General features: G+C 50.1%; 1 protein-coding gene across 15 annotated transcripts in view; it reads left to right on the top strand.

Annotated features, from left to right (window-relative positions):
• EXD3 (exonuclease 3'-5' domain containing 3) overlaps positions 1 to 27,619 on the top strand; it is a 193,064-nt gene that overhangs the window by 85,931 nt on the left and 79,514 nt on the right. For 11 of the 15 annotated variants that reach the window (XM_084820583.1, XM_084820581.1, XM_084820586.1 and 8 more), the window contains 3 exons: positions 692 to 862; positions 7,458 to 7,511; positions 9,225 to 9,356. In XM_084820583.1, the coding sequence (XP_084676709.1) occupies positions 692 to 862; positions 7,458 to 7,511; positions 9,225 to 9,356 (357 nt within the window). Of the gene's footprint in view, positions 1 to 691; positions 863 to 3,021; positions 3,268 to 7,457; positions 7,512 to 9,224; positions 9,357 to 12,493; positions 13,799 to 15,505; positions 15,665 to 17,065; positions 17,203 to 27,619 lie in introns of those variants that run through there. The other 4 variants (XM_084820592.1, XM_084820591.1, XM_084820588.1 and 1 more) reach the window with 4 other exon arrangements.

Genomic DNA, 27,619 nt, shown 5'->3' with positions numbered 1-27,619 from the left:
CCTCAGCCCAAAGGGCTCTGAACCCTCCCTTTTGCCTTTTTAAAAATGAGGGTTAGTTTTAAAACCAAAATGTCTACACCTTGTGACTCGGTTTTCATAACGGTTGTTACCCAGCACCGAGTTAGGAAAGGACGTGGCTCTGCAGAGGAGCTCCCACTTTGCATGCAGAAGGTCCTGGGTTCAATCCCTGGATCTTGCAGGTAGGGAATAGAATACTCCACTGCTGCTGCCAGCCAGTATCAACGATACTGGGCTCGATGGACCAGAGGGGCTCTGGCTTGGGAGAAGGCTGCTTCCCACATTCCTGCCAGCGTGCCTGTTTACAGCGCCCCTGGCCCGCCTCGGTCTTTGTAGCAAATGTTACAAAGCAGGGCTGGGCCATACACAGGCCACATGTGCCCCCCATCCTTTCTGTGGCCCCCACTGCCCCCAAATCACCATTAAATCTCAGCACCCAGGGAAAAGCTGCATTTTCCCTTCTGGAAGCACAGTTTTGCATGAAAACAAGCTGCGTACTCCTCTCATGCTTGGTTTTAAGGGCGAAATGCAGCTTTTTTCATGCCACCAAATATGCAGCTCTGGCAGGGTGTGTTGGCGGCCCCAGTGGGCTCTGGCGGGTGGAGAGTGGCCCCCAGACCCTCTGACATTGCCCACCCCGGCCCAAAGCCACTCTTTGGCTGTTTCTCTGTAGGACTCTGCCCCGAGCCCAGAGGGGGCCATGAGCTCTTCCGCTGCCATCTCAGCCCGAGACTTCCGCGTGGTCTGTGACAACATGCTTCAAGGCCTGGGCCGGTACCTGCGCTGCCTCGGGGCAGACGTCCGGATCCTGGAGAATGATGACGAGCATCGGAAGGCGGCTGAGGTTGGTCGGCTAGGCAGAGGGAGTGGGGAGGAGGATGCGGGGTGCCAAGTGTTCTTTGGTCTCTGGCCTTGGTCCCTGGAAAGAGTCGTGATCACTTCCTGTTGAGGGAGCGGCACTCTGCACATGCTTAAGGGCATTTTCTTCTTGCTTTCAGGAGCCTTGGGAAGTGTGGCTCAGTGGGGGAAGCATGGAGCTTTTGCTGGGCATGGGCCATGGGGGCGGGCACAGGTTCAAATCCCTCAGTTTCCCTATGCTGAGGGCAGGAGTGGAGCTGGGTCCATAGCTTAGGAACAGAGTGCATGATTTGAATGCAGGAGATCCCAGGTTCGATCCTTGGTCTCTCCAGCTTTGTGGGGAGGGCCACTTACTCAGGGGCCGAACACACTTTGCATTCAGAAGGTCCCAGGTTTGACCCCAGGAGGCATTGCCATCTAACGGGATTACAGCTGGCCCTCCAAAGAAATAGCAGTGGGCGACATGGGCCACTTAGTGTAAGGCAGCTTCCTGGGCTTCCCTTTTATCTATTTATTATTCAAAGTGTTTACAGGTTGCTTTGGGGGGCCAAGCCCTTGCAAAGCAATGTCCAATGAGGAATACGGTTACTAAGGGGGAAACTGCTGGGAATCACACAAGCTGTTCACATTCTTCAGGGAAGGCTACAGTGAAGAGAGAAGTTTTCAAGGCTGCCTTAAAGGCCTGTGCTGGAGGGGCTAAGTGTACATCAACCAGAAAGGCACTCCAGAACTGTGGGGTCACCACTGAGAAGGCCCTGTCTCTCGTGCTTGCCAGCCTAACCAGTTTTACCAGCAGGCACATGAGCAGAGACTCTAAAGCAGATCTGAGTGTATAGGCAGGACCATACGGGTGACCACTTGTGTGCTTGACCCTTGCCCATTATGACTTATTACATCTAATAGGGAGGAGATCTCCAGCTGGGTCCAGGAGGTTGTAAATTCCTCATTGAGAGAGGGAATGGTGACAGCCTTTTTAAAGGAGGTGAGAATTAGGCCACTCCTAAAAAAGCTGAATTTGGACCCAGAAGATGTTAACAACTGTAGGCTGGTTGCTACTATCCCCTTCCTGGGCGAGGTGCTTGAGCAGGTGGTTGCAGGACAACTCCAGGCACTCTTGAAGGGAATGGATGATCTAGATGAGTAGTTCATGCCCTGGTCTCCTCTTGCCTAGACTACTGTAGCTGCAGCTGGTGCAGAATGCGGCGGCCCACCTGATTAAAGGTGGCCATTGGCGAGATCACATCACTCCAGTGCTGAAGGAGTTGCACTGGTTACCACCTGTTTTCCAGGCCCAATTCAAGGTGTTGGTGTTGACCTTTAAAACCCTATACAGTTCGGGTACAGTCTGTCTTAAGGAGCACCTCCAGCAACACCAGGGACGCTGCTCAACGAGATCGGCCTCGGAAGGCCTTCCGTCTGCCCCATCAGCCAGGACAGCTAGGCTGGTGAGGATGAAGGAGAGGGCCTTTTCTGTGGTGGCCCCCACTCTGTGGACTTTCCTCCTTAGTGATCTCCGCCATGCCCCCTCTTTGATGAGCTTCTGCTGGGCTTTAAAAACCTGGCTGTTCAGGCGGGCATTTGGGGTGGGTTAGGGTTTTTTTAGAGCAATGTTGTCTTGTTGATTATGTTGTATTTTGTGTTATTTGTGTTGTACAGTGCCTAGAGTGGCCGGGTAGCTGGCCAGATGGGCAGCTAATAAATCTATATTATAATAATAACAATAATAATAGATCCATTTCAATCAGGCTTCAGGCCTGGTTTTGGAACAGAAACTGCCTTGTTCACCCTGTGAGAAGACCTTTGCCAGGAGAGGGACAGGGGGACTGTGAACCTATTGGTTCTCTTAGACCTCTCAGTGGCTTTCGATACCATCAGCCATGGTATCCTTCTGGGCTGGGAATTTGAGGCACTGCGCTGCAGTGGTTCTGATCCTACTCGGATGGGCAATTCCCGAAGGTGGTGCTGGGGGATTACTACTCCGTTCCTTGGTAATAATGCCATGGGGTTCCAAAGGGCTTATTTTATCCCCTATGCTGTTCAACAGCTACATGAAACTGCTGGGGGAGGTTATACAGAGGTGTGGGTTGAGGTGTCACCAATATGCAGATGACACCCAGCGCTATCTCTCCTTTGCATCAAATCCAGGTGAAACAGTGGGTGTTCTGAACCAGTGCCTGGGTGCAGTAATGGACCGGATGAGAGACAATAAACTACTCAATCCAGACTCAATCATGGCAAGCGATTCTAACGAGAAAAGGAGTCCAAGATGGGCAGGAGCTTTTAAAAAAGGAAATTCTCAAGGCACAATTACAAACCATTCCAACAAGAAAAAAGGGTGGAAGACAGCAGAAGAAGCCAATATGGCTTCACAAAAAGCTTAGAGATGACCTGAAAACAAAAAAGCACACATATAGGAAGTGAAAGGAAGGCCAAGAAACAAAGGAAGAGTACAGGCAGGTAGCACAGAATTGCAGGGATGGCGTCAGGAAGGCTAAAGCTGAGAACGAGCTGAGGTTGGCGAGGGATACTAAAAGCAACAAAAAGGCTTTCTTCAGCTACGTCCATAGTAAAAGGCAGAGGAAAGAAATGGTGGTTCAGCTATTAAATAAGGATGGCAAAATGATAACAGATGACAAAGAAAAGGCAGAGATGCTCAATTCCTACTTTGGCTCAGTCTTCTCCCACAAGAGGGTTTATGAGCCCCCTGGCAAAGGTGAAGTACAGGCTGAAGGGGCAGGATTGCAGCTTGAGATCAATAGGCATATGGTCAAGGAACACCAAATTGCTTTGAATGAGTTCAGATCTCCAGGGCCAGATGAACTGCACTCCACTGTCTATTATCTTGAAGCAATCATGGAGGACGGGTGAAGTGCCAGATGACTGGAAGAGGGCTAATGTTGTGTCTGTCTTCAAAAAGGCTAAAAAGGAGGAACCTGGGAACTACAGACCAGTCAGTCTGACATCAATCCCTGGGAAATTTCTGGAGCAGATGATAAAGCAATCCATCTGTTAGCACCTTGAAAACAATGCAATGATTACTTGAAGCCAACATGGATTTATCAAGAACAAATCCTGGCAGACGAATCTGATCTCATTTTTTGATCAGGTAACCTCCCTTGTGGACTGTGGGAATGCTGTGGACAAAGTATAACTCGACTTCAGCAAAGCTTTCGACAAAGTGCCCCTTGATATCCTGATGAGCAAACTAGCTCAAAGTGGGCTAGATGAAACAACGATCCGGTGGATCCACAGTTGGCTACAGAATCGGACTCAAAGAGTCCTTATCAATGGGATCTTCTCAAACTGGGGAGAGGTAAAGAGCAGGGTACTGCAGGGCTCAGTCCTGGGCCCAGTGCTCTTCCACATTTGTATTAATGACTTGGAGGAGGAGGTGCAGGGAATGCTGATCAGATTTGCAGATGACACAAAATTGGGTGGGATAGCTAATACTTTGGAAGACAGAAACACAATTCAAAGTGATCTTGATAGACTGGAGCATTGGGCAGAAAACAACAGAATGACATTTAACAGGGATAAATGCCAAGTTCTGCACCTAGGAAAAAGAACCCAAATGCACAGTTACAAGATGGGGGATACGTGGCTCAACAACACTACAAACAAGAAGGATCTTGGCATTGTTGTCGATCACAAGCTGAATATGAGCCAACAATGTGATGTGGCTGCAAAAAGGGCAAATGCCATTTTGGGCTGCATTAATAGAAGTATAGCTTCCAAATCCCGGGAAGTACTAATCCTGCTCTACTCAGCCCTGGTTAGGCCTCATCTGGAGTAGTGTGTCCAGTTCTGGGCACCACCCTTTAAGAAGGATGCAGACAAGCTGGAGAGGGTTCAGAGGAGGGCAATGAAGATGATCAGGGGACTGGAAACAAAGCCCTATGAAGAGAGGCTGAAAGAACTGGGCATGTTTAGCCTGGAGAAGAGAAGACTGAGGGGAGATAGGATAGCGCTCTTCAAATGCTTGAAAGGCTGTCACAGAGGGGAAGGCCAGGATCTCTTCTCGATCATCCCAGAGTGCAGGACACAGAATAATGGGCTCAAGTTACAGGAAGCCAGATTCCAACTGAACATCAGGAAAAACGTCCTGACTGTTAGAGCAATACGACAATGGAACCAATTCCCTAGGGAGGTGGTGGGCTCTCCAGCACTGGAGGCATTCAAATGAGGCTCGACAGCCACCTGTCAGGGATGCTCTGACTTGGATTCCTGCACTGAGCAGGGGGTTGGACTTGAGAGTCTTGTAGGCCCCTACCAACCCCACTATTCTATGATTCTATGATTCAGACAAGATGGAGGTATTGTTAGTGGGTTGTACGTCTGCCTGGCTATGTTCAGTCTGTTCTAGAGGGGGTTGCACTCCCCCTAAAAGATCAGGTTTTTAGTTTGGAGGTGCTCCTGGATCCAGAACTGTCACTTGAGGCACAGCTGGACTCGGTGGCGTTGGCTGATATACCAGCTACATCCCTATCTGGACAGAGAGAGCCTAGCTACAGTTATCCATGCTCTGATAACCCCTTGGGATTACTGCAATGTGTTAGACAATGGGCTGCCTTTGAAAACAGTCCAGAAACTTCAGCTGGTCCAAAACTGGGCAGCGAGACTATTAACAGGGACGGGACTGTGTGATCAGTTTGTGCCAGTACTCTCTCATCTGCCCTGGCTGCCAGTCCGTGTCGGGGCCCCATTCGAAGTACTGGTACTAGCATTCAAAGCCCTAAACAGCTTGGGGCCAGGCTTCGTGAAGGATCGTCTCCTCCCATATACACCTGCCTGGACCCTAAGACCAGCTTCAGCAGTCCTCTTCCAGGAACCCCTGCCAAAGGAAGTGAGGTGGGTGGCTGCTAGGAAGAGGGCTGTTTTTGCTGTGGCACCCAGTTGTGGTGTGAGCTTCCCAGAGAGGCTCACCTGGCACCTACGTTGTACTTGTTTTGGTGCCAGGTGAAGAACTCTTTTTTATCCTAGGCATTTTAGTTTTTCAGTTTGTTTTTCTCTGGTACTGTATTTAGAATCCTTTGTTGTGAACCTCCCAGAGAGCTTCAGCTATTGGACGGTATAGAAATGTAATAAATAGATAAAGTAGCCCAGTCCCAGGCCACCCAGGGCTGGTTTTACACTTCCATTCAGACTGGCTGGTTTCCCAACCTGCAAAACCTCTGTCGTATCTGGATTAAGTGTCACCCGCACGTTGGTGGCAGTTCAGCCTGAAAGCCGGAGGGCTTGTCATGCTGAGCGCACCTGGAAGCCCTCTTGTAAGAGTTGGAGCTGGTTCTCCATCCTAACCACGCGCACGCACCCCGACACCAGTCTCGTGTGCTGCTCCATCCAGATGCCTTCTAATCATGATTCAGAGGGGATGTTTTCAGACTGCTGTCTCCATGGAGACCAAGCAATGTCCTTCAGCTACCCAAAACCGTTGGAGTGTCACTGCGCTCCTGGAGGCTTTGATCTGTGCTTGGATAATCAAAGATAAAAATGCCCATCCCCTTTCAGCCCCCCAGCCCCCTTTCTCTGAGAACCTCAGTCTAATAATAAACGTTGGCTGCTGACCCTTAACGCATCAGGCAGAAAATGTTTGTGGGGGTCTGAGGAGTGGCGGGGAGGGAACCAATCAGCAGCGGTATCAGCCCCCTCAGGTGGGGTGCTGCGCTTTGTTCACTGCCCTCATTTTGTGCTGGCTCCCTTCAGGTCCCCAAGGGACCCTCCTGTTCATGGACAGAACATCATGAATGTCGCAGGATCATGTCCCTAGCCAGTGCTAGAATTTTGCAGGGAGAGGGGCAAGGCTGTGCAGAGAAACTCTCAGTGGATCACCAGGAAAAGAGAGCAGGTAGAGGCCTCAGCCAAGTGAATGGCCGCTGTCCATTTGTATGTGTTAAATGGAAGCAACGTTTAATTGAATTCAATGATGCATTGGAGGCAAAACCCCCTGCTGACAGCCATTCCTTCTGCAGTGGGCGGCAGCGTGTCTCACTGTGCAGATCTCAGAGGCCCCTTGCATCCCCATGGGGTGAGAGCCAGCCTGGTACGTTGTTTAGAGTGCTGGACTAGGCCCGGGAAACCTGGGTTCAAATCCTCACTTAACCTTGACTGTGGGCCAGTCGCACACACACAGGCTGACCTTGTGAGGATAAAAAGTGGGGTGGGGTGGGGAGACCATGCCTGCTGCCCTGCACCAAGGGCACAGCTTAAGCAAATGAGACAGGATCCTTGGGAAACAAGTCTGTGCATCTTAACGGACAGACATTTTGCTAGTAAAAACAATGTAATCCTCAAACAGCAGATACAAACCAACTTAAAGCAGCAAAAAGACATTCTTAAAACAGCAACCACCATTCTCTGCCTCAGCCTGTGGCTTCTGAAATAGCCAGGCCTTAATTGCCATCTTAGAAGAGTTCAGGCCCAGTGAGTTTTCTAAGGGAAGGAGTTGCACAAAGTAGGGGCCCACTACAAAAAAGGCCCCGCTTCTCCTCATAGCCCTCAGCCAGGCATCCAATTCTTTCAGGTTTTTAAAGAAGTGCTGCTTGATTCTGCCCAAATTAAATTGCGGTGTTGTTTCTTTCCAGATTGCCAGGCAAGAACAGCGAGTTATTTTAACCTCTGGGCTTCCATATCAGGTGGTGAGTATGCGCCATGTTTCTTGTGGGAGTGGTAAAGTCTCAGGCTTGTTCCTCACATGCAGCAGAACAAGGCAGAGGCATCTGGAAGTACTTCTAGACCCACTTTAGGGTGTGATGGGAAAAAAATCATTTTTTTATATTCCCCCCGCAAAACCCCCCACAACTGCACCCTGTGAGTAGAAGACCAGCTTAGCAGACCTGTCTTTGCTGTGCTGATTTTCTACAGGCAAGGAATTTTGTACACATGGGAGCATCCAAACAATGTGATACTCTGGCCTGTTGTCTGAAGTGGTATAGTCTATTCTACCACCACAGGACTCTGTCACTTAATTCTGCTGCAGGTTGAGATTGGATCTAAGTTTTCCCTAAGTGGGTCACTTGATTTCGTTACATGGAATTGATGGATGGGAGAGGTGAGGGGAATCATAAGAACATAAGAAGATCCCTGACGTTGGATCAGACCAAGGGTCCATCTAGTCCAGCATTCTGTTCACACAGCGGCCAACCAGCTGCCCACTGGAAACTGACAAGCAGGACACAAGGGCAGCAGCACGCTCCTGCCCATGTTCCCCAGCAACTGGTACACATAGGCATACGTCCTCTGGTACTGGAAGGCAGAGTCACCCCAAAGCCCGCACAGCAGAGCCTTCAGGTGGGTTGGAAGAAGCTCTCGTAGGGGCCAGGGAATGTCCCCTGATCCTCTCCAGCCTGTGGGGGCAAAGCGGTTCTGTTGGCCAGTGTGCCTGGTCTCCCTGCAGATCCCTCCTTTGCCCAGGCCTGGGGGAGGGGCAGCTTGAATCCCCCCTTCTGTGGTTCAAGTCCTGTCACCTGCACTGGTGGCAGGTGGCATGGAGTGAGGAGAGGTGTCCTCTCAGCTTGACTCAGGCCAGGAAAGTAGAGCGAGGAGGAGGAGGAGAACGCGTAGCATTCATATCGTGCTTTCCAATGTTCAAAGTGCTTCATTTGCACACATTATTTCAGTGATCCTTACAATGGCCCTGTAAGGGAGAGCAGTATTAATGTCCCCATAGTGCAGATGGGACTTCAACAAGCAAGAGGTGGCTTGGCTAAGACCCTTCTGCAAGTAGCTCATAGGTGCCTTTCAGGATCAGACCAGTGTCCTGTTTCCAACAGAAGCCAGCCAGATGCCTCTGGGAAGCCCTGGGCAGCAGGACCTGAAAGCAGCTGCTCTCACACCCCACTGTTCATCCCCAAGAATTGGTATTCTGAGTTAGACTGCCTCTGACCATGGAGGTTCCATCTTGCCATCATGACTGACAGCACTGGTTAGACTCTTCTCCTCCTCCATGAATTTGTCTCATCTGCTTTTAAAGCTATCTTTATTTTTGTCTCATGGATTTTAAAACCACCTTACAAGATAGATTATCCTCCCAGGGCAGTTTACAATAATCAATAAAACAACACAATGAGATATAAAAGCAACTTTAAAATATTAAAACCTCAGATCACTCGGAAAAGCTCTGGCCACCAGCACATCTCGTGGCAGTGAGTTCCATAAGTTATTTCTGCATTGCTAGGCTGAGGTTCGAACTGGGGGCTTCCTGCCCTCTCGCCTCTGGATCAAGGCTGACGTCCTGTGCCAGGCCCCAGGTAGCTTGGCCTGATTTTCAAGGTTCCCGGGGCCCCTTTCCAGCTCCTGCTAGGCTTGGATTTGCTCCAAAGCAAGTATCCTTTCTTTTGGCCTTTCCACAGCTGCAGTCCCAGGTGGGAGAAGGACGGTGCTTCTTGGTGAACTGCTCAGAGAAGGCCAGGGAGCAGTCCCTCCATGTTCTGAAGCACTTCAACGTCCAGGTGACCTTGGCCAATGTCTTCAGCCGTTGCCAGGTAGGACGCCTGGTGTCTTTTTTCCCTCTGAGGCTGGCTGCCTGTTCCCACTGCCACTTTCTTTCTGCCGCTTCAAGGAATGGTTCTGACAGGGCTCTGCTTGTCCAGGCCGTGCTGCCTTTTCTTTGGATGGAGGGAGGGGTGCGAATACTTGCCTCTGCAAGCTGCCCCAGCGCAGAGCAACCAGCATCAGCTGGGGGAGGGATTCTGCTCAGGGGGGCTGGAGCCAAGAGTTCCTTCTCATCCAGTTGACCCCAGTGGGGTGATGTTAAAGGGAAACATCCCTTGGGGCTGCTCCTCCAGGCTGAGAGCATCACCTGTTTCTATTTTTGAGGAGGGGAGGAAAGATCTGGCTCACCCCTCGTGGGAGGAGGGGAGTCGTGTTTGGATAGGCCCCAGAGGGTGTGTGAGGAGTGACGGCCTTGAGTTGGACAGACAGGCATCATTGAGGATGTTTTTGGTGGAAGAGACACAGTAACCTGAAGGTTTGTGTCATCTGCCGCTCTTCGTATGTCCGTAATGCGATCTTAAGATGACAACTTCTCGATAGCCGTTTTCTTTTAAGGTCTTGCTTTATTCTTTACTGCTTTGTAAATAGAAATATGTTGGCCATTCTGAGTATGTAATAATGTAGGAAAAGCAGGGTTTAAATTCTAGAAACGTCAGCTGCAATTGGCCAGCCTAGTGAACTGTGTAGGTTTGTTTTTCCTGGTTTTGAGTGTGTGTGTGAAAGTCCACTGCTGTGGCACCAGCACTGCAACTGAAGCCCCTACACGGTCATCCATGGGTTGAGTGGTTGCAAATTTAGCTGCATTGTTGCCTTGTTCTGGCTTTGCTGCTTTGTGGTGGAGATGAAAGTACCCCTACTTAGCAGGAGTGTTCGAAGTGCTTCACAGGTATTAGTTTGCTATAATCCTTGCAAGAACTCTGTTGGGCAGGTCATTTATATTGCCCCCATGTTGCAGATGGTGGGGGATGGGGTGGGTAAACTGAAGCTGAGAGAGAGAGGTGGCAGAGGGAAGAAGCTTTCCTACGGCTGCCTAATGGCTGAGGCAAGAGTTGAACTTCCTCATCTGCAGCCTGCTCTCTTTCAACCATTACCCCACATTGGCTCATGGCTGTGAAGTTTTGACATGTGCAAGCTCCTGAGGTTACTGTCACACAGGGAGAGAATAAGACAGAGTGAGGAGACCTTTTGACAAGAGGATGCCCCCCTTCCCCTCCCCTGGCTTGGGGCAATTTGCAAGCAGCTTTGAAGTGGGCCTGGGAACCTCCGTCAATATCAGTCAATAATTACTAATATAGATCCCACAAGCTGTCATTTAGGTTAGAAAGTGTGTCTGAGTCTCAGAGAATCTGGTCAGGAGCGGTGAAAGGGGCGGCGACGGGTCCTTTTATGTGGGCTGGGCTGACAGGTCCAGAGGGTGTTGGGAACTCCCAGCCATCTTGGTTCTCACTGGCTTGTGCGCTGAACGGCTGCATCTTGCCTTGTCATAGTGGCTCAGGGCCTGCTGGAACTCAGGGATGTGGTCCCTGTGCCCAGGCCTGTGAACTCCAGGCAAGGCACAGTGCCCCATTCCAGGCTAACAGCTCTGGCACACTCTCTCATGCTCTCCACCCTCTGTGAGGGTCACAACTGAGGCTGCTCTCCTCCTTTTGGGGTGAGTTGCAGAAGGTGTGAGGAGTTGAAAATGTAGGTAATCCCTGGTATTCGGGCCCCTCTTTCTCCCTCCACCCCTGTTTAAAAACCAGCCTCCTGACTTTACCTCTGTTTGGGTCGGTTTCACGCTGGTTGATTTTACTCGTTATTGGCAGTTTAGAGTTGCCAGTAATAAATAAAGCAATTTCAGAGGCTCGCCCATAGAGGGAGTTAACCGCTGCTTCTCTGCACGCTCCACTGCTCTGACTGAGCCTCCTTCTAATCATTCTCTCCTGGCATGGTGGTCATAGGCTTCTGCCTCTTTCTGCTGCAGGAATGTGAGCAGATCACCCAGTTGCTCCCAATGCAAAATAATCCTCCCTTGGGGAAGGTTGCCCGTTGCATCTCTGCATGAATTTCTGCTCTAGCTATGATCACCAACTAGTTAGGAGGCACAGGAGTGGGCTACTCTGCGGTCTGGTGGCCCTAACCTTTACTAGGTATGCTCTCTTTTTGATAGATACAATGCATTTATTTATTACATTTATATCCCACCTTTCCTTTAGGGAAATCAAAGCACTGTTTGGGTTGGGGACCCCTGCTCTAAACACTGACTGCTTTGATGCTGTGAAATGGAAGCGCACCTCCACTCCTAATTCAGGCTACAACCTTAAGCCTGCTTCCTAGTGCATAGGTCCATAGGAACTCAACTGGTCTTTCTTCTGCGTAGTCCTGTGTAGGAAAATAAATACATACGTCTGAGGTCAGCTGGCTTAAGAGGCTCAGTTTTGCAAACTCCAACAAAGCCATTTGGAAGACTGTGGCTCCTTTGGTTCAAGCACTTTGCAAAACCTGAGCTGCTAGATTGCTAGGCTCTGAAGTAGATGCTGTCTAGCAGCTTTGGTTTAGCGAGTGTGCTCACAATTTTATAACATTTTGGTTGGTCCTAATGCAGGAATTGTGGGTTTTGGAATTATTCCTGTGGACCAGCTCTTCCTTTGCTTTTTCTGATGGTGGGGCCTGCTCCGGACACAGCCTCATACAATGTTGGTGCTGCTGCCGTTGCCAGACCCTTGGAGGCAAAAGCCTCCCCTGCATCAAAGTGTGCATAAGAACGCAAGAGCCCTGCTGGATTAAATCAAAGATCCCACCCCCCCAGCATCCTGTTTCCAATGGGGGCAGACCAGACATCTCCAGGAAGCTCTGCAGGCTGGGTATCCCCTTTTGTTTGTCCCTAGCATCTGGTGCTTTACAGATGACCTGCCCCTGAACGTGGAGGCTCTACTGAGCCACCTCACTGATAACCATGAATTGAGACCCATTCTCCATGAATACCCCCCCTTTTTTTAATGCTGCAGGGCTGGTGGGGAAGGGAACAAGAGAGGCACACACCTGTAAATGCTGCAGTGGGAAGCAGGTTTGGACCTGCTCCTAACCACAGTTGCCTCTGCAGCAAGAGGGTCTGTTTGCAGGAAAATCTTCCCTGTTGTTATTTCAGAGCCTGCAGAATTCCCAGCATTTCCCCTGTGTTTCCCTCTGGGTTAGAAGCCAAGATCCTCCTGAAGGAAAAAGAAGAAGACGGAACCACCACCCCACCCCCCACTGGCCCTCGGCCGGAATCCACCAGTAGATGCAGCCTCCTTGCACGGTGCTGCCTGTTTCCCACAGACTGTGTATTTTCCTGCCAAGACCTCAGTATCTTCAGAAATCCAGTGGAGCATGAAGGTCATGGCAAGGAAAGAATGACAGGCTAGGATTCTCTCCGCCCCTCACTTCCCCCTGTTGCTGAAAACCATCCTTCCCCAACCCGGTGCCCTCCAGATGTGTTAAACTAACAGCTCCCATAATTCCCAGCCAACATGGCCATTGGCCAGTCAGAATTGGGCCACCAGTAGGGGGGCCACTCACACACCGCCCAAAGAGGACACTGATCTGCCTGTGCTAATTTATACATACAGGTGCACATTTAGAAGTCCTGACGCTTAATTTACCTAGAACGTGTGAGGAAGACTGTGCTCAGGTGACAGGTGGGCCTGCTGCTCTGTCTGCTGCTGCCCAGGTGCTGCCCACAGGGTTGGGTGTGGGGGAGTGTCATTGGACTTGGACTGGGCAGCCCTTCAAATAAAGCAATGTCGTCTGCCAAATAACAATGAGGGCTAGGGGCTTGCTTTAGAAAAGCGCTGCATTCTGTGGGCAGGCCTGTGTCCGGCGGCTTGCACATGCTTCTGTGGTATCGCAACATATCCACAGCCCTGCCAACCAGCTAGATTTTTTGTGCTTTGGGGCATGGCTGAGAAAGGTGAGATGCATGTGGAATATTGAATTCCTTAGAAAACGGAGGCGTTTTTAGCTCTCCTGGTGGTGGAACAGAATGTGGCTGCCAACAGCTCTCAGGTCAGAGAAGGTTATAGGCTTAAAAAATACCAGCTCTGTGCTTTTTTGATATTACTGCCAAGGGGGGATGTTCTGTGATAGATTGTCCACAGTGCAACTTCTGGGAGGGTAGTGAGACGTCAGATTTGGCTGGGGAAAACACCCAAAGGAAAGGATGGAGGGTGCCGGTGCTGGAACAGGAGGAGAGAGACCTTTAGGGCCACAAAAGTATAACTTATTACACCCAACGCATTTAGATTACAGTCTTCATCAAAGGCAGTGTATAACAAAAACGCACTTGTGTTTTCCATATGCTTTGTTGCAAAGCAGTACCTGCATCACTGTTGTGCCTGTGTTTTTTTACTGTGCCCCTGACAAAGATTTTAATCAAAACTTGTTGGAGCTAATAAAGTCCCACTTTATGCACCTCAATATTTCCACTCCTCTTGCTCCTGGGGAGAGCATCTCACGCAGGGCCAAGGGATAGCAGGGGCTGTGGCAGGGCTGCTGGGGCCGCAGAGAGCCAGTGGGCTGAGAACCTGGATGGGAGGGGGGGCAGCAGGGGGCTGGAGGCCACGCAGGTTGAGGAAGGAAGGGGGCTCTAAAGAGGAGAGGGGAGAGAACGGAGAGGGTGTGGCAGGCTGGGAGGAGGGAAGAGGAGGGCAGGTTCCCAGAGAAAGCAGGAATATTGTGAGCAATTGAGAGTAACATCAGGCACCTCTGATCAATGACATGTAAGTAGGTTTGAGCCTCTGCTGGCTTGGCTGCTGCTTTCTCCTCCTTCTCCTGCCTGCCTCCACCACACCCCCAGGACAGTTGTCCTTGGTGCGCTGAGTGAAGAAGGCACAGCATGGTCCCTGGGAGAGGAGGATGAAGCGGCTGTCAGGAGAGTGCCGAGCTTGCAAGGAAGGCCAACAACCAGCCCGCTTCCTCCCATGTGCCAACCATCCCCTGGTGCCCTGAGAAAGCCAGCCATCGGTGGCCACTGCTGAACCTCCTTGCTCTCCAGTCCCTTGTGTGTCTCTCCACTGTCAGAGTTCGCTATCTCAGATAGCGGCATTCCCATGGCTTCCTCTCGCTCCTTTTCTTTTGGGTGGGAGCACTTGCTGCCTGACTTTCTTTGGGGGCACTGTTGCTGGAACACAGGCTGCCGGCCCACGTCAGGCTGCTGGGCTGCAAGCTGAGTTGCTTGCTTCCTTCTGTTAAATGTCATAGGTGTGTGTGTGTGTGTGTGTGTGTGTGTGCACTGAATCCCTGGGAAAGGCACAGGTCTGTGGATGTGGCACACATTCAGGGCTGCATTCGTTCCTTCTTAACCCAACTTAGGAGCCAGCCAGACTTCCTAAGAGTTAGCTTGGAAGGCAGAGAGGCAGAGGCTTATGTGCATTGGGGAGAAAAAGTTCAGGCTCGTACCCATCTCTCCCATCTCCAATTCCCATTCTTTTGCGTCACCCTTCCTCAGCCTGGTGCCCTCCAGATGGGTCAGAATGCAACTCCCATCATTCCCAGCTAGCCAGCAGGACCCCCATTTGGAGGGCACCAGGTTGAGAAGGGCTGTTCTCTATAGGGCAAAGGCTGGTTCCCCCCTGGGCCTCATAACTTCTGACTCCGGAGCCCCTTCTCCCCTTCCTGGTCCCCAGTTGTGAGTGGGAAACAAGGAATTAAAAGGAGAGGGGATGGAAGCCAAGTAGCTGACGGATCCACCTTTCCACCCTCTTCCACAGTGCAGGGAACCCTAGCTGTCGATTTCAGAGCCTGTCCTCCAGTGAGTGGTTCTTGGTTGCGCCCAGGAACTGAGAAAGTAAGAGTGGGAGATGGCAGCCAGGAGCTACCCACGGTGGTGACAGCAGTGGCAACAGCACTGAACTGCATTTGCCACTTGGCTGCCAATTCTCCCAGTTTGGAGAGATCCTTTTGGAGCGCCTTACAATCCCTTTTTGTTTTAACCACCCTAAATAATTTGGTGTCATCGGCAAACTTGGCCACTTCGCTGCTCACTCCTAATTCTAGATCATTTATGAACAGGTTGAAAAGCACCTGTGCCAATACAGATCCTTGTGGGACTCCACGATTTACATCCCTCCGCTGGGAGAATTTACCATTTATTCCTGCTCTCTGCTTTCTGTTCTTTAACCAGTTACAGATACTGGGCCTCTCCTCTTATTCCACAACTGCTGAGTTTGATCAGGAGTTGTTGTGATGGACTTTGTCAAAAGCCTTTTCGAAGTCCAAGTAAACTGTGTCTACCGGATCACCCCGTCCAGATGTTTATTGACACTCTCAAAGAACTCTAAAAGGTTAGTGAGACAGGACTTGCCTTTGGGGAAGCCGTGTTGACTCTTTTTTCAGCAGGGCTTGTCTTTCTACATGCTTACTAGTTTTATCTTTAATAATGCTTTCAACCAGTTTACCCAGAACAGACGTTAAACTAACTGGCTTGTAATTTCCCAGATCCCCCCGGATCCCTTTTTAAAAATTGGTGTTACATTGGCATCTTCCAGTCCTCTGGTACGGAGCCTGATCTTAGGGACATGTTGCATGTTTTGTTTAGAAGATCAGCGATTTCGTATTTGAGTTCTTTGAGGACTCTAGGATGGCTTCCATCTGGGCCTGGTGATTTATTTGCTTTCAATTTACCAGGAAGGTTGAGAACTTCATCTTTTGTCACCACTATCTGCCTCAGGTCCTCAGACTCCCTTCCTGAAAACATCAGTTCAGGCACAGGTATCTGTCATATATCTTCTGCTGTGAAGACCGATGCGAAGAATTCATTCTCCTTGCCCTCCTTCAGTACTCTTTTAGGTCCATTGTCATCCAATGATAGAACTGCCTCCCTAGCTGGTTTCCTGCTTCTGATATGTTTAAAGAATTCTTTATTGTTGGCCTTGATGTTCTTAGCGATATGCTCCTCAACATGCTTTTTGGCATCTCTTATTGTTGGCTGTCATTGCCTTCGTGCAAGCTTGTGCTCCCTTTTGTTTTCCTCACTTGGGCAAGGCTTCCATTTTATGAAGGAAGCTCTTTTTTTCTCTATTAGCTTCCTTGATGCTGTTCATTAACCATGCCAGGGACCTCCTGGACATGGTGCTACCTTTCCTAACCTGTGGTATACATTTTAGCTGGGCTTTCATCATTGTGGTTTTGAGTAACCTCCAAGCATTTTGAAGGGATTTAACCCTCTTGACTCCCCCTTTCAACTTCCTTTTCACCTGTTCCCTCATTTTAGAGAAGTTTCCTCTCTTGAAGTCAAATGTGACTGTGTGGGACTTCCTGGGCAAATTTCCATTCAAATATATATTAAATCTGATAGCACTGTGATCACTGTTTCCAAGTGGTTCAACAACATTTACATCCTTTACTAGATCCTGGGCGACACCACTTAGGATTAAATCCAAGGTCGCCTCCCCTCTGGTCAGTTCCATGACCAACTGTTCTAGGGCACAATTATTTAGGGCATCGAGAAATTTAACCTCTTTGTTGTGACTGGAACATGCATTTGTCCAGTCAATGTGGGGGTAATTGAAGCCACCTATTGTAACAACAATGGCCCCTCATAGGAAAAAGTCTCCATGACCCCATTTAATTTGTATGTCCTGCATTTCTTTGAAGAAACCAGTACTACGTGAAGCACTTTGGACACTTCAAAGGCACAATGTATGAGTGAATGTCACCATTGACATACATGGTACCTTCACAGCCTATCAGCAAATATTGGCAGGTCTCTGCCCCCAAGGCACTTCCAGTATAAAACAGACGGCGGGGGAATGAGGGAGAGAAGAACGTGGGCGAATGTCATTGCATGTACCTCAAGCCTGGTTGCCGTTGGGAAGGACTGTGGAGGTGATAAGACAAAGGTGGGTTTGGACAGAAAGATTAGGAGGGGAATGCTGCTTCTGGTGTCGGGAATTCCACACTGCACCTGGTCTCTGCTTGGTGCAAACTGTATCCAGCATCACAAGGGTTGATCTGCAGAGGGATGTGGGGAGGGATGACCCTGCCTTTTAAGGCGAGCCTTCCAGGTCCCTGATTGCACAACACATGGGCATTCATTCACCGATTCTTCCCCCCCCCCCAATTTCATTCCTCCAGGAAGGTACCTGTTCAGCACCACCTCTGGAAGACCACAGGGAGATCTTCCACCTACCCCTTCTTTTGGGAGCTCAGGAGCTTAGCAGGTTTGGTGGGATGTGGTTCCCAGGCAAAAGAGGTGGCCCCAGCCCTTCCCTGCTCCAGGCAGAGCTGGCTTGGTCTCCCTCCCTTCACAGCAGTCCCTGCCAAAGCCCCTGCAAGGCTTGGGTTACAGTGGGCGAACATAATTGGTTATGCAGAGTTCATGGCATTGCGGGTCAGATTGCACTGTATGACCAGGGAGGTGTGAAAGCAAAACCTGGTGTCGAAAGGGGTTTATTCTCATGACTTTACGGACTGGAGCTAGTCGTGCCCCCAAGTGTGGGTGTGCCTCCAAAAACAGCTGCTCTGCACCTCCTTCACCCCGGAAGGTATTGCTCCCAGAGTCTTGGATGTGGCATCATGGATTGCATGATGGGTCTTCCTGCCTCCATGCCACACAATGGGCTCCTCTGGCTGGGAGGGTGGAGCAAAAGGCACTGGCCGACCTAACCAGGGCACATGATGCTGGTGCATCTCTGTGTCAGATTGGATCATTCTTCTGCTCCCCAGGGGGCATACAGCAAACCTAGCCCCACCGGGGCGGCTGCTCGTTGCTTTTCTCTGTGTGTTGCTGCCCTGGGCTCACCTCCATCATGCCCAGGTCAGGGTGTGGGCTTCCCTGAGGGTGGATAATCCGTACTATTCCATGCTCTAAAAGTAATCCTTTTTGTGTATGTAAGTGAACCATGTGGCTGGTTTTAAATCAGAACAGAAGTGTGAAGTTTTGAGAATCATCTAACCAGCCTGCTGACTGCAGTTTCCTTGTCTGCCCCTGTCTTTGAAGAGCCTCCAGCTCTTTGCTGTGGGAAGTCATGAATTCAGAACTGTGGGGACATCTCTGATTTGTAGTCCACAAAAGTTTCTACCATAATCACTTTGTAAGTCTTTAAGGTGCCACAAGACTTTGTTGTTTTGCTGCAGTAGGCAGACGCTGCTGCTGCTGCCTCTCCAGAAGTCTCATGCATGGTCTTAAGTGGAAGGAGTTTTGTTTTTTTATCTATCTATCTATCTATCTATCTATCTATCTATCTATCTATCTATCTATCTAATCTAGTTCAATATTTGGTTGATCCTAATAGCCTAAAAATATTTGGTTTGTGTGTTTCCAAACTTAATGCAAAAGGAAAATATTGATGATGACTTCAGAGAGACAGACAGACAGACACAGATTAATTGATTAAAAGCCAGGCCTTCAACCGATTGCAAATCTGTAATTACTCAACAGACCTCAAAGGCTTAACATCCTTTGCATAAATCTGAGTGCTATAACATTTGACCATAATTAGCATTGGTTGGTTGTCCTCTTACAATGCAATTCTGTGCATCTTTACTCAGGATAAATGCCCCTACATTCCATGGGGCTTCCTCCTAGGAAAGTGCCTATAGGGTTGCAGTCTTCTCTGCCCTTATTCTTCCTTCTGCACACGGGGGCTGGGCTTCATTGGAGGGAAACAGTACAAAATGCTGGGTTGTCGCTACTTGTCTCCAAAGGACTTGATGCTCCATAGTTTGGCTCACTCCAGTTGGGCTTAGGAAGGGCCTTAAGGAAGTGAGCCTCTTCTCTCCCCCCTGCCGCCCCCACAAAGCCCGAACATTTGTGTGGTTTGCAATGGACTTTCCCAGCCTCAGCAGTTCTTACTTTCCTTGTTTGCATTTGCATACTAAAGCGTGATCGATTGGATGCCAAGGAATCGCTGCCTTGGTTTTTTTGTGTCCCCCCCCCGCCCCCGCCCCCGCCCCCGCCCTGACTCTCCATCCAGGCCCAGGAGCCTAAATTGAGGCTACACACACCCCTCTGCCTCCTGGGATCCACATAGGAAGCTGCCTTGTGCGGAGTCACACCCGTGGCCCATCTCGTTGAGAACGGTCTACTGTGACTGGCAGCGGCTGCCCACAAGACCTCTGGCAGAAAGAGGGTCTTTCCCACAGACAGCCCCCTTTTCCCTGGGCTTTGCACCTAGGACCTTTTTCAGGCAAAGCTCACGTCTGCCACTTGGCTGTGGCCCTTCTCCAAGTGATGGTGAGCTGGGGGCGGGTCCCAATCCCTGTCAGCTGTGCCGACTTGAGGCAGCTGTTTTCTTGACACCCCCCCCCCCCCGGTGCCAGTCTTGAAGTGCAAAAGAATAGCGAGGTGAGAGGCAGGCCTACCCCCCCCCGCCCATCCCCCGGTTGTAGGTTCAGGACCAGCAAAAGGAGGTGGTTCTTGTGGCAATGGCCGCTCTGTTTAGATGGCTTTTGTTTTAAAACTGGGAAGGAGGAGAGGTTGGTCACCAGCAAGACGTCGAGAGCCAGGGTGGTGTCATAGTTACTGTGCTGGGCTGGGACTGGCGAGACCTGGTCCAAGTCCCTACTCAGCCATGAAGCTCCCTGGGTGACTCTGGGGCAGTCCCTGACTTTCAGCCTAACCTACCTCACAGGGTGGTTGTGAGGATCAAATGAGGAGGAAGAGGACCACGCAAGCTGCCTTGGGTGCCTTGCAAGAGGAAGAAAGGAGGGGTATAAATGTAATGAGTAAATAAAATAAAAATGGAACCCACATGTTCAAGGGCAGTCTACCTCCAAAGAGCAGCTGCTGGGACAAGTAACAGAAAGGGACTGCTGCCTTTGAGCCCTGCCTATGAGCTGCCTGGAGGCATTTGACTGGCCACAGTTGGAAGCGAGGTGTGGCACCAGAAAGGATAAGTTCATCTGACCCTGCAGGAGTGTTCTGACAATGGCCTGATCGCTAAGGATCAAACCTCCCTGTTCAGGGGCAGAGTATCTCTAAACACCAGTTTCTGGGGAGGGCTCTTGGCTCCGTGCCACCCTTGCAGCCTTCCGGCATGCATCTGCTTGGCCTCTGTGGACCCGCAGCTTAACCTGATCCAGCAGGGCTCATCTGCTGTTCTTGGGGTTCCTGGTTCAGGTGCTGCATCTCCTGATGTCCTGCAGCCTGACTTTTGCCGCTGATCCTTCAGGCCCACTTCTCCAGGGAGCATGAAGTAGGCCCTGGCAATGCCCACAGCCCACTGGGAGTCTGGGGGAGGGCTCTGTACCCTTTGGACATCCACCTTCGGTCTTCTTTAGCAAGCACTTTCCCATTTTTGGGAACGCAGATTAGTGTCTCTACTTTCCTGGCCCATAGGGCCATCCCCACAGTGAGAAACGGCACTGCAAAGTTCCCAGGGATGAGAACTGGCGTTGGCAGAGCCTTGGCCGCTGCGGTTATCTGAGGTCATGTGCTCAAATAATTGTCGATCAAAACAAGGGTTTGTTTGGATTGGAAACCTCCAGAGGGTACTTTTCCTTTTAGGAGAGGGTTACGGTGCTGTAGAGGAGAGCAGCCAAAATCAAGACGCAATTTCCCTGTGCAGTAGCTTGGCAGAATAAAAGTCGTATGTGGGGGCGGGGGCAGAGAGGGGAAGGGAGCGTGGCAGCCTCTGGAAAGCGTCATACGGATGGAGAGAGGAGGGGAGTCGGGGCCCGCCTCTGTCTTTTAAAGAGAATCTGCATCTCAGTCTCCGGGCAGGGGTGGTGGGGGGGCTTTGCTTGTTCTCCGGTTCTAAGTGATCCCCATATTTCTGGTCATGGAAAGGATAATTCCTAGGTCAGATTTGCTAGATGTTTTGAGAGGGTTTTTTTATTTTTTATTTTTGCATGTGCCTTTTTCTCTGAGGTGTAGCATGGCTCACTTACTTAAGTCACCTTTACTCTTTAAGCACTACTCTGCTACCATACAGGGCAGCTGCTCCCTCACTTGCACCACACCACACCACCCTGATCTAGGGCTTTGTAGGTTGCTCTCTGGGGACCTGTTGTAAGCTTTGTGGAATGGCTGCTTTGTTTGGAGGGTGGTGGCAGTGTCTTCTAGCGGAAGAATATTTTCTGGTAAGCTTCTTTGCACGTGAAGGAGCTGCTTCTCCCCCCCCCCCACGCTTTTTGGGTAGCCTCCCTTGGCATCTTCTTTCCCATGGCAGGGGGCAGCCCCTGGTTCAGAAAGCCCCTGGTTCAGAAAGCCTGAGCCCTTTGATCTTTCCTTTCTTGAGAGAAAAAGCAGGGAGAAAAGACGAGAAGTGGAGGGATTTCCAAGGGGGCATCAAGACATGAATAGCTTAGGCTGCCAGGGAGGTCACCCCTTCCCCTCTTTCTGCCCCACATTCTCCCTGCATGATTAGGAGCACGGTGGGCTGTGGGAAGGACACTGGCACGCCCTCTTGGTGCATCCCTGGACGGCAGCTTTTTGCAGGGGCTGCTCATCAGAAAGGAAGAACGGCCACCAGCGATGCCTTTGTCAGAAAGCCTTTTTACAGCTCGAGCCCATGAATGCAGGTCATAAATGCTTTGGCCATGGCGAGCGCGCACGGGACAGACCTGACTCTTCCGTCCTGCGCCCTCCGGTTGGCCTCCTGGATGCATGACAATGGGGATGCCTCTGTTTGGAACCTCAGTTGCCCAATTGCTCCAAACGTCATCTGAGTTGGGAAACTCAGAGCAAAAGAAGAATGGGAGGGGGGTGACCTTTCAGGGGACTGATGTGCATTCAGAAAGCCTGAAGTGTTGGGTCTCACGGACCTCTTCTGTGGGCAGGGATGCTCAGGCTTTTGGTAAGATTTTCACCTGCAAGGCCAGGGATGAGGAACCCTTTTTGGCCTGAGGGCTGGATTCCTTTCTAGGGAACGTCTTGGGGACCACATGGTGGAGATGGGCAGCATCCCCACAAAAACTGGGCAGAGTCAAAGCTAAAGTGGGCGGGGACCACCCCGCATGTGTGCATACACTTTTCCCTCTCCCCTCCATTCTCCCACACACACACATACACGCACACGTTCAAACACAACACGCACACACCCACATCCTTGCTCACACCTAACATACACACATTCCTTCCCTCACTTGTCCATTTAGGCACACACCCTTTCTCATAAATAATACATTCATACAGACACACACACACGCGCGCGCGTGCGCGTCATAGAGAATAGAAAAAACAGGATTTGCGACCAGTCTGATTTTCATCCTAGTCATTTGAAAAATGCAGATGCATATTCTCATCCAGGCACCTGAGTTCTGGCTTTGGAGCAGTGATTCCTTCAGCTTACCAGGTTTTCCTTCTAATCCTTGCTCAAAACCCACTTTTTCTGTGGAGGCTTGGACATGTCCCTAATTGTCGTGGTCCTTCTCCTCCCCTGTATCCCGATGTTCTGGTGCGAGTGCCATGCCTTATGTAGCCCAAATGGCCCTGCCCAGGACACAGTAGTGGAGGTAGCAGCAGCCTTAGAGGAACCCCGAGGTTTGCAGAAGTACCAAAAAAAAAAAAATCTTCAGGAAAAAGAAATGCTGAGGGAGGAAACTCCCCAAAACAATCCAGTCAGGGGTGAATGTGCTCGTCAGCCCTGGAATGGTGCCTGCCTGTAGGGGCAAACCCCAGAAAACTGGGGTGTGTGGGGTGTGGAATGGAGTGTCCTGGAAAGAGGGTATGGCTGGTTGTCTCAAAGCCTGAGCAGGAGCATTCCACGCTGCAGCATTTCATTCCAGGTCCCACCGGTACTCTGCTATAACTAAGCCTAAGTGCCTGCAGCTGAGATAAACACACATTCCTCCTCTGTTTAGTCCTGCCTCTGTTACCACCACCACCCTCCAGCTTCCTCTTTTATCACCCCTGTGTTGGACTGTAGATTGTAAGCCCCTCAGAGCAAGGATCTGTCCTTTTGTACTTGCTGAAGCATTGTGGACATGGTGGCATCATAACCCTGGGAATCTGAAGGACAGCCTTCTCCTGTAGGAACCTGCATGCTTACAAGGAAGACAGATGGTGGGCATCTTTGTTCCATCTCTCCCTCTCATCCATCTATCTATCTCTCTGTGATCTTCTTGGTAGTCACATTTGGCTGCAGAATCCCCTCCCAAGGCAGTCTTGCCTGGGCCCCACTTTACTGTCTCCCCATCAGCATTTCTAATTTTACTTATTGATTTGATTTTTACCCTGCCTTTCTACCAAGTAAATGGCATTCAAGGTGAAAGCCTTATTTTTTTAGTTATTTATATTGCAAAAATTGACTTTCATTATGTATATGCCGCTCAATAACAAAAGTCCTCTGGGCAGTTTTAGAAGTAAAAGGTTAGAACCACAAAGTACAAAAATACAACATGAAAATACAATCTGAAATAGAATAAAACCAACAGCTGAGAATAACATCAATACAACAGACCTAAATCATACTAAAAATGACTGAAAAGCCTGGGAACATGAAATGGTCTTCACCTGTGTTGAAAAGACGGTGGTGTGGGCTCCATGCGAGGGTGTTCCAAACCCAGAGTGCCAGCACTGAGAAGGCCCTGTCTCTTAAGAAAACCCTTCCACACCTCATGTGACTCTTAATACCTGCCTACTCTGTTTTTTATGGATTGTGGGTTCTTTTTTCTGCTGTTGGTGTTAATGAGGACATTTATATGTTTTTGTTTAGCAGCTTTTGGGTGATGCATGTTGTTGTTGTTGTTTTTAAACTGCCTTTGTTAGCTGACTTGGACCAGACAGGAAAGGTGGGGTATAAATCTTCAAAGTAAATGAATGACTGTGAAGTTCCCACCCATTCCAATGAGCTTCAGTTGCTATCAGCAAGATATTTTTTTCTTAAGAGACCAGCCTTGTAAGGAATCTGACCCACCTCTATCAGGATTCATGTGCTGCCAAAATAGGAAATGATGAATGCAGCACCTCATTCTGCCTCTCCTGTTATTTCTAAAACATCTTGTACCTGGAGCACAGCCAGGAGAAAACATCCACGTTAATTTCTGCTTCCAGCATGCAAAATATTAGTTTGCAGCCAGGCAAACAGCTCCAGCAAGGCTTAATTGCCTGTCTTCCTTGGGCTGGATTCTCGTGACAGACAATTAAAAGCAAGCATCCCTTTAATCTGAAGAAGCCCAAAGGGTAGCGGGGGAGCAAAAGTGGTCCACAGCCAGCAAGAGCCCCCAACTCCCCATTGCTCAGACCAGGGAGTCGGCTGGGCCAGAGGCTTTTATAGGGGTCAGGGACAACCGCCTGGCCAATGGCTATTAAGGATCCCCGGCAGCTCCTTTCTTCCTTTGGCAGGCGGGGGGGAGGGGTTGGGTAGACTCAATCCCCAACTGACAACTTCAGGGCATCAGTTCAAGACCCGCTGTAGACTGGAGTCGTCTTGACCCAGGTTGGTTTTCTTTTGGGGGCCATGAAACTGGGCCGGCGGCACACAACCCTGAACCTGAACGTTGTGGCCCACAGATTACACAAATTAAGATATTTGCATATGCCTGCATGTTTTGTGTAATATATACTCTGCTTTTTGCTAGTCATGGGGTGCAGCAAAGTGCTGAACAGGGCCACTGAATTCTCTCTCACACCCTCACCCACACACACACCTGCTCAGCCTCCACCCTGGCTTCTGAATTTGTGGGCCAAATGCCTTGTGCTTGGTACCCCCCTTTCTTCCCCAATTTTGTAACAAAGCCCTGCAGGTTTATTAAGCCCCCAGTGGGTCACCATAAGTCTTAGTTGATCACCATCTGTATAAGCCTGGACTTTGCATTGCCCACACATTTCCAGGCCTGTCTGCCTGTCCTTGAGGGCAAGAAACATGGGGAGAGTTGTAAAAAGAAAGCTGAAATTCTCAGGATGGCCTCAATACCAAATTCTGTGATAGCTTTGTGCACTTGCTCAAACTGGTCTGTAGCCGTTTTAATATTTCAAAGCTCACACTGGGGCTAAACAGATGTTTTGAGCATGGTGTAAATCACCTTCATCCAATTATCGCCACCTCTTCCAGACTGCTGCCTTCAAAGGATGACCCTGGTTTGCCAAGGTGTCTGTGAACTGGGTCCTCCTCCCCACCCCCACCCCAAAAAGAATTTCAAGGCAATCCAAAGCCCTCTTCATATTTCTCCCAAATTCTTTGCAATCCTTATTTTTCACAGTCTGGGTTTTCCTCTCTTGCCAATTTCCCAAGAGGGCTGTTGGAGGGCGAAGATTTCTCACGATAACAAAACAACCGGGGCCTTCATTGCTGGGGAACGAAAGTGCTAGCGTGACCTCACAATGCCCCCCTTTGTTGAAACACATCTGCTTAGATCCCCCAAAGAGATAAGCCCCCCCCCTTCTCTTTTCTCAAATTGCCTGGGGTTGCAGGATCTGCTTTTAAAAGCAAAGGTGCTTTTTCCACATGCCTCTGGACCCAGGTAACCAGGACGGTCTGGCAGGAGATGCACCCTCCTCCTGGCCTGGCTCTGGTTGGCCTGTCACATTCCTAGGCTGGCAGTGGCTACACCTGGATCCAGAACGGGAAGCTGATGGGAGTTGAAATCCAAAACATCTGGAGGGCACCAGGTTGAGGAAGAAAGTGCTGCTCTGTTGACCAGGCAAAGGCAGCCACCAGTATTTGTGCCATGCTGGCCAGTCCAAGGCTTCAGGCAAACTCCCAAAAGGTCACCACCAAAGGAGCCTGCCTTCAAATCCCCCCAACCACAGAATATTCTGAATGCCCAAGGGCAAACTGTCAGCCATAGAACTTGTTTTCTGAAGGGAGTATGAAGCCCCTTTTGGTGGGGCAAAGTTGCATGCAAAATCTATACAGCTCTGCAGGCCCTTGGCAGGAAGAGAGTGGAATGAATGTGTGTGTGTGTGGGGGGGGCAGTTGTGTGGGAGAAGGCCCTGGGACGAGGGGGTTTAAGAAAGTGGGGCCAGTGCCGGAGGGGGGAAGCTGGGGCCTCAAGGAAGGGTGGGTAGAGACTGAGGCCTGAAAGCAAAGGGCAAAGAGGTTGAAAAGGGGAGGGCAGACACTTGTTAGCAAGGCTGCTCACTGATCAGGGTTTTTGCTTGGTTGCCCATCCAGCTTCCGAAGGATGAATGGATGCACTTCAAATAAAAGAGCCCACTGCCAGGACCTCAGCATCGCTGCCTCCTTGCGGTGCTGAAGGAAGGGTGAGATAGTGTGCCTCCTAATAAGCTAAAGTGTACCAATCCCTGTTAGAGCATCGACTGAGATTGGACAGACCCCGGTTTAAATCCCTGCTCAGCCACTGAATGACTCTGAACTGGACGTTGGCTCTTGCCCTAATCTACTTGCCCTAATCTACTTCACAGGGCTGTGGTGAGGATTGAAGGAGGCATCATTCTGAGTTCCCTGGAGAGAGGGCAGGATACACATCAGATAGCTGGATGGAAAGAAAGGAAAAAGAAAGTCCGTCTTTACTGATTAGGATAATGGAAGAGACCTCTAGTCCACTTCCTTGCTCAATGCAGGGTGCAGCTGCAGCATCCCAGAGAGATGCCATCCAGCCTCTGCTTTAATACCTCCAGCAAAGTAGAGCTCCCCCCGCTCCCAGGGCAGTCTGCTCTCCCGTCGAACAACTGGTACTGTGAGAACGTTTCCCCTAATGTTTAGCTGAAATCTGCTTCCCGGCAATTTCCACTTGTTGGTTCTAGTCTTGCCTTGTGGAGCAACAGAGAATGCGTCTGCTTCATCTTCTGCGTGGCAACCCTTAAGACAGCTCTCGTGTCTCCCCTCAAACTTCTTTTATTTAATTCCAAGTGTGTGCCCTACTTGATAGAGAAAGAAACCATGAATATAAAAACTGGAAAGCATCCACTACAAACCCACAATACAGAGAGACCATGTCTCAGGTTCCTGAAAAATAATATTTTATTCTAAGCTGAAAGCGTTTTGGCCCATTTTTATTTCAGAGCCTTCTAAAGGGGTTGTAAAACTGCCTCCAAAATCAGTAACTGGTAACAAGGTGTTTTTCCAGCATCTTTAGAAGTGGTCTTGAGTTGTGGCTGCCCTGCTTAGCCTATTCTGAGGCTAACTTGGGAAGGCTGGAGACAGCATGTGGCTGCGTGTTTCTTGGTACCCAAAGTCACCAGCTCTGCTGTGGGTTTGCTCTCTGCTTCTGGCGGGCACAGCGTCCTGGAGTGTGTAAACTGACTGCAGAGGGAGAAGCTTGTTGGTGTCCAGTCCTGCGTCATAGCAAGAGAGCTGGACTAGATGGCCGTTTTGGTTCCCTCCAGTTCTGTGACCCCCAGGGCATTTCCCGTGGGGACATGCAAAGGAGCTTTTGCCCAGAATGGGGT

This window comes from Heloderma suspectum, chromosome 14 (genome assembly GCF_057233095.1).
Source record: "Heloderma suspectum isolate Gila_16-S chromosome 14, 16-S_ref, whole genome shotgun sequence".
NCBI lineage: Eukaryota > Metazoa > Chordata > Lepidosauria > Squamata > Helodermatidae > Heloderma > Heloderma suspectum.
Note: the sequence above shows the minus strand (reverse complement) of the source record. Positions and strands in the feature narration are given on the sequence as shown.